The 6,699-nt window shown below is 39.0% G+C and overlaps 1 protein-coding gene across 1 annotated transcript; it reads left to right on the top strand.

Annotated features, from left to right (window-relative positions):
- The first annotated feature begins 4,179 nt into the window (after nucleotides 1-4,179).
- Nucleotides 4,180-6,037, top strand: LOC133326094 (cytosol aminopeptidase-like). The gene is made up of 3 exons (XM_061534770.1): nucleotides 4,180-5,217; nucleotides 5,300-5,764; nucleotides 5,888-6,037. The coding sequence occupies exons 1-3, from the start codon at nucleotides 4,180-4,182 to the stop codon at nucleotides 6,035-6,037; spliced, it is 1,653 nt and encodes a 550-aa protein (XP_061390754.1).
- Nucleotides 6,038-6,699: the final 662 nt, after the last annotated feature.

A 6,699-nucleotide genomic window follows, 5' to 3' on the forward strand; every position in this document is an offset into this window, starting at 1 on the left:
TATTTATGGCGGTTCAACAGTTGGTCCGAGTCTACTGGACGTCTTGCGCGTTGATACCATCAGCTTGGTCTACTGCCAGACCCACTTTGGCAGACTCTTTCTCAATTTGTTCAAAGGCGGCTGTTACCGCTCGCAATGTTCGACCCATTATATCGATGTCATCGTCGTAGGCGAGTAACTGGTGTTGTTTGCATCTCGTATGACCTTTTCCAGCAGGATGTTAAAAAGGTCACACGACAAACGGTCATCTTGTCTGAATCCTCTTTCGGCATTAAAGGGCTCCGAGAGGTCTCTTCCGCCTTTAACTGCTGATCTTATGCCTGTTAAAGTTGTCCTGAATAGCCGAATTAATTTTGCAGCAACGCCAAACGCATACATGGCTTTATACACCTCTGAACGGATAGGGCTGTTGAATACGGCTTTATAGTCGACGAATAGGTGGAATATGTCGATGTGTTTTTCGTGGGTTTTTTTCAGGTTTTGGCGCAGAGTGAAAATCTGGTCAATGGTGGATTTGCCAGGTCTGAAGCGACATTGCTATGGTCCAATAATGTCATTGACCATTGGCTTCACACAGTACGCTGGATAGCACTATATATGCGATGGAAATGAGACTTATTCCTTTATAGTTGGCACATAACCGTCTTGTCTCCTTTTTTGTGCACGGTACGCAGGATGCTAAGGTTCCAATCATTGGGCATGCATTCCTCTAGCCAAATTGTACCTTACCACCACCTTACCACCAGTCTTGAATAGTTCGGATTGTAACCAATCGACACCTGCTGCTTTATTATTCTTTAGTCGGTTGATTTCTATTCTGATTTAATCGTGGCTAGGTGGTATACACTCTATACCGTCATCTATTATTGGTTCTGGGGCATCCACTTCACTGCTACTATTTGATACAAGAAATTTGTCAAAATGCTCCTTCCAAATCCTCAGCACGCTGTCTATATATGTCACCAGGTTTCCTTTTTTATCTCTACAGGAGGATGTGCCTGCACCAAAGCCTTCGGCTTGGTGTTTTACCCGTTGGTAGAATTTTCGGACTTCATTCTGACTCCTGTACATCTCGATTTGCTCACGCTCACGCTCACGTTTTTCTTGTTTTTTTTTTTCTTTTTTCTGAAAATATGTTTCTCCTCTCTCCTTTTCTCCCGATAATTCTCCGTCGCATTACGTGTTGCTACTGTCCGCAGGGTTGCCCTATACGCTGCGTTTTTCATATCAGTAGCATTGCGACACTCCTGATCGTACCACGGATTTCCAAAGACCACCGTCAAGGTCTTTGGTACCCAAGAGTTGATTTTTCTGCAGTTTGTAGGGAGTGGGCAATTCATTGTCATTGTGCTTCTATACTCTTATCGGGACAAGGGCTGCTTTCGTCAAGCAGTTGGGTAAGTTGAGCGGAGTAGGCTTCTGCTCGATGTCATCAGCGTAGGCGAGTAACATGTGTTGTTTGGTCTACAGAGTGACCTTTTCCAGCTAGATGTTAAAAAGGTCACACGACAAACTATCACCTTGTCTGAATCCTCGTTCGGTATTAAAGGGTTCCGAGAGGACCTTTGCTACATTAACACGGATGCGTACCTTGGCTGCCACAAGGTAATGGTCCGAATCGATATTCGCTCCCCGGATCGATCGGACCTCTAAAACACTGGATGAATGCCTTCCGTTTATCCCAACTTGATAGATTTGATTTCTCGTTGTTCGACCGGGAGAAATCCAAGTGGCCTTGTGTATATCGAGATGCTTGAATCTAGTGCTGCTAACTATCATTTCTGATGTTTCTTCATGGAGGCTGAATTTTCCGACGGCGGGGCCAAAGATATTTTCCCTTCCGATGTTTGCATTAAAATCTCCTAGCAGAATTTTAATGTCATGGCCAGGGCAGCGACCATATGCTGTTTCTAGGCGCTCGTAAAATATGTCTTTGGTCTGTTGATCTTTATCTTTGATCGGAGCATGGGCGCAAATGCGACTGATGTAGAAGAACTTCGCTTTTATGCGGATTATAGCAATTCGTTCATCTACTGGAGTGAATCTGGAGACGAGGTCTTTAATTCTCCAGTTAACCGCAGCCAAATTCATGTCTCGTTTCATGGCAGCTATAATACAGGGCGTAATTATCTAATTTACTTACGTCAGTCCCTTTCCATCGCATTTCCTGTAAGGCAATAATATCGGCTTTGTACTTCTTGAGTACATCCGCCAAAACGAACACAGCGCCTGTTCTGTACAACGTGCGCACATTCCAAGTGCAGATTCGCAGATCGTGGTCCTTTATACGTTTGCGGGGATCGTCAACATTAGGTGGGTTTGGTTTTCTTTTCTTTGCTTTTTCATAGTAGGTCGGGTTTTCCGAGAGTGGGCCACTAACCCGACGCCTCAACCCATTTTTATAGTTCTTATGGGTGAACTCGCGGCACATATTAGCTCACTATTGGGTGATGAAAATAGCTCCCCAGGTGGCACCGCGGGGAGGTTAGCGTCCACAATTGAGATGAAAGAGAGACCAAGATAATCCTGGACTTTGCCATGTTAAAGCTAATCAGAGCCATTGCTTGGTATCTATCATCCCCTACGGTACTATATATGTATGAATTTTTTAAAAATATTTTCAAGGCCCATATATAGGCGTGGATTTGCTTATAATATTTTTTGAAGATTTTTTTATATATTTTTACAAGCAGTAAATATAGGCGTGATTTTTTAAATATTTTTAAAAAAAATATATGTTAATATATATATATCCATTTTTAAATATTTTCCCATTCAGGGAAAATAATTTGAATATTCTTGAATACACTCCTTCTATAAATAACCATTTTTATATAGGCCAAAAACTATACAAAAAATTTTAATTAAAATAAAACCCATTTGTATTAAAGTAAGATGATTTCAATATTTCATAACTCAAAAAAACCACATTGGTTTGTTTTTTTTTCATGTAAGCCAATTCGTATGCATCACTTAAATAGTGAAACAGAGATATATGATATGTATGTAGATACCTTACATATGGATATCCCTACCAACATTTTTGTTGGTTGGAGAAAGCCAAACCCACACAAAGCTACAATATTTCAAAAACAATAAACAAATAAAAAATATTATTTTTTATGAAATGTAATAAAGCCAGTTTCCAATTGTATGGATCCTGATTACTTTTTCTTTTGAATTTGTATGTAATAATTTTTAGTTGTTTTATTTTTTTCTCGTTTTCATTAAAGCTCTGAGGTTGCATTTCTTTTTTCTGCCAAAAACCAGAAGAAAACAAAAAAACAACAGCCAACCAACCCATCAAATAAATGAAATGAACGTTTGTGTTCAGCCGCAAAAATGAATTCACGAGTATTACACAAATCCACAAAGCATTCAGTATTTGGTCTGATGAAATTTTCACTGGTTGTTGATGGCTGTCGGATCCCTTTTTTACCGAAACATACAAAAACAACAACAGCAAAACAATTGCGGTAAATGTAATTTACCAAAATTGCATGGTTTCGTTTGGAAATTATTTTCGAATAAAAACAAAGATAAAAAACAACAACATCGGAAACAGATGTATTTTTTTTTTATTTCAAATAGAGAATAGCCAACACCTTAGGATTAAATGGTGTGAGTGAATTGGTTTGAATATTGAATACTACAGAGTTTTTTAAAACCGGAAAATATTCTTTAAAAAATCCACGCTTTTTTGAGACCTTGAAAAAACATTCTTAAAAAATCCTCGCTTGTTAGAGCCCTTAAAATATTACTAAAAAAAATCCACGCCTTGAAAAAATATTCGATAAAAAATGGAGTCCTTGAAAAAATATTCGTTGTTTGAGTCATTGAAAAAATATTCGTTGTTTGAGTCCTGGGAAAAAGTCCTTGAAAAAATCTCTTAAAAAGCCAAGCTTACCTGAGTCCTTAAAAAAATCTTGTTAAAAATCCGCGGTTGTTTGAGTACTTGAAAAAATATTTCATCGGTTTTTTTTTCTTCAAAGTATTTCCACTTTGTAGTTTATAACAAAATTACCTCGAAAACTGTTTTAAAATATTTTCAAATAACAATTGTCAAATTTTTCTACGAAGTTTCATATTTTAAATTTTTTTACCAAAAAAAAATATTTTGAAAAAATAACTTTTTTATTAATTTGTAGTTTGTATATTTCGTGAGTTTTGTAATATCCCATGGCTTTGTTAACACGTTGTGGGCTTCTTAACGTTAGAACAAAAAACCTTGCACAAATACGCCATTATGCCTCCCAAGCCATCAATCAAATGATCCAGTTGCAGCACACAGAAATCTGTGCTGATCCCCCCTCGAGGGGCTTGGTTTTGGGTGTCTATGCCGAGGAGGATGATAAAAATGATACGGGAATTTTAACACCAGCTGCCTGGAGATATAATGTTCAAAAAACCGCTGGACGTCTGTTGGAAGTTTTACGTATGTCTGGTCCCATGCCCAAGGTGGGAGAAGCTCGTTTACTTTTTGCTCAGGAAACCGAAAAGATACCCTATTATTCAGCTGTGGCCATGATTGGCTTGGGTAAAGAATGTTTGGGTTTCAATGCCTACGAAGTGTTGGATGAGCAAAAAGAGGCCATCAGAAGATCGGTGGCCAAGGCCTGCATGGATTTGGCTCTATTGGATACGGATCGTATTGAGGTTGAGAATTGTGGCCATGCTGAATCGGCAGCTGAGGGTGCTGCCTTGGGTGTTTGGGCCTATCAAGAGCTGAGGGATGCCAAAAAGCGTTTGGCTGTCCCATCCATTGATCTATACACCCACAAGGATGAAGTGTGTGACATAGAAGGTTGGCGTATTGGTCTACAAAAAGCAGCAGCCCAAAATTTGGCAAGACAATTACAGGAAATGCCTTCTAATATTTTAACACCCACAGCATTTGCCCAGAATGTGGTGGAGGTTCTGTGCAAGTCGGGTGTAAATGTTGAAGTTAAGGTTGAGGGATGGGCCGAAAGTCAAATGATGAATGCGTTTTTGTCGGTGGGTAAGGCTTCATGTGAACCTCCAATATTTTTGGAGTTAAGTTATTATGGCACCTCCTCGGAGGAGAGGCCAATTGTTTTGGTGGGCCAGGGTTTAACATATGACTGTGGTGGCCTTTGCCTAAAGGATAAGCAAGACCTTTTCGAAATGAGAGGAGATGTGACAGGGGCGGCGGTTGTGGTGGCCGCCTGTCGAGCCATTGCCAATCTACGATTACCCGTAAGTAAAAGAATCAACATAGTCCTATTAAATAAATTATAATATTGATTATTATTTTCAATTGAAATAATAATCTCCAAAGGTCAATATACGAGGTCTCATACCGGTTTGTGAAAATGTCATTGGCTGTAATGCCTTTCGTCCGGGCGACACTGTGAAGACCATGAATGGCAAACATATCAAAATTCAGGGAACTGACCATGAAGATGTTCTGGTGCTGGCCGATACTTTGCTATATGCTCAAAATTTCTGTCCTAAAACAATCATTTCGGTGGGCACAACATCGCGTGCCATGCATCAGACATTGGGTGAGGCGGCAAGTGGTGTCTTCACCAATTCCGAAATTTTATGGCAACAAATTAAGCATGCTAGCATGCATACCGGTGATAGGGTATGGCGTATGCCTTTGTGGTGGTATTTTACCAGTGAAATAACTGCAGGCGCTTCATCGGATGTACAGAATTATGGTGTCGGTACTGGTGGTAGACCGTGCAAGGCGGCAGCTTTTCTCAAAGAATTTGTACCCTGTGGACAGTGGATGCATATTGTAAGTTAAGGGAAAGAAGCCATAATAAATGTGGGTCGGAGTCTATTTTTCTAGCGCTCCAATTCGCCTACAATATCTCCATTATGAAAATTAACTTATAATGATGTATTTTTTTATTTCCAGGATGCAACAAATGTCATGACCACAAATGGCCGAAACTTTGAATATTTACGTCGTGGCATGGCTGGCCGGCCCACAAGGACTCTAATTGAATTTATAGCTCAGAGCATTTGTAAAGATACCGCACCCAAAATGCCACGGAAGGGAAAGTAATTTTAGTTCGTTTTTTTATATTTGTACTAATGGATTGATTGTTTGCCTATTTTTTTGATTATGTTTGTCTTAAATTTATTGTGTGATAATTTTTGTATTGTTTTTTCTAAATGTTAGTTTTTAATAAATGATAATTCCTTCATAATTTCGGTATTTTGAAGATTTCAGCCAAATTTTTGAACGAAGTTTGTCATTTATTTAGACATGTAAAGCGGTGTTAGTCCATGTTTTGAAATAGTCCTTATATAAATACCAGTCCGTTTTAGATCCTAAAAACATTTTCAGCAATAGAAGAGGCTGTAATTTGGTACTTCGATTCTCAGAAGGTTTAATTCTTTATTGAAGAGACATATAGGTCCTCAATATTATTATACCAGACACTACTAAGAAATCCTACGACAATCGGATCTACGATCTGGAACGACCCGAGTTCAACTCTGCTAAACCCTTAGCCGAGTCAACTCAGCGACAGCTATACGAAAAGAAAGTTTTTTTTTCACAGAAAAGAACTTTCACCTGCCGTCAACCAGTTACAACAACAGCAAATCGAATATCCTTTAAACATGGATATTCTTATGGGTCTCATCTTTGGACTTGATCTAGCCAAGGTAAAAATATTATGATGAGCAAAGTTTGGATTAACTCAGACTTTCTATCCGTCT

Source organism: Musca vetustissima, unplaced genomic scaffold (genome assembly GCF_032173495.1).
Source record: "Musca vetustissima isolate MV318-11 ecotype Yass unplaced genomic scaffold, APGP_CSIRO_Mvet_v1 utg59192, whole genome shotgun sequence".
Taxonomy (NCBI): Eukaryota; Metazoa; Arthropoda; class Insecta; order Diptera; family Muscidae; genus Musca; species Musca vetustissima.

What these genes read in the sequence shown, in the direction of transcription:
- LOC133326094 (XM_061534770.1), top strand. Translation starts at nt 4,180, where the DNA reads ATGGCTTTGTTAACACGTTGTGGGCTTCTTAACGTTAGAACAAAAAAC. An exon ending in TTGCCAATCTACGATTACCC is followed by an intron (nt 5,218 to 5,299) that starts GTAAGTAAAAGA and finishes TAATCTCCAAAG; the next exon opens with GTCAATATACGAGGTCTCAT. An exon ending in GTGGACAGTGGATGCATATT is followed by an intron (nt 5,765 to 5,887) that starts GTAAGTTAAGGG and finishes TTTTATTTCCAG; the next exon opens with GATGCAACAAATGTCATGAC.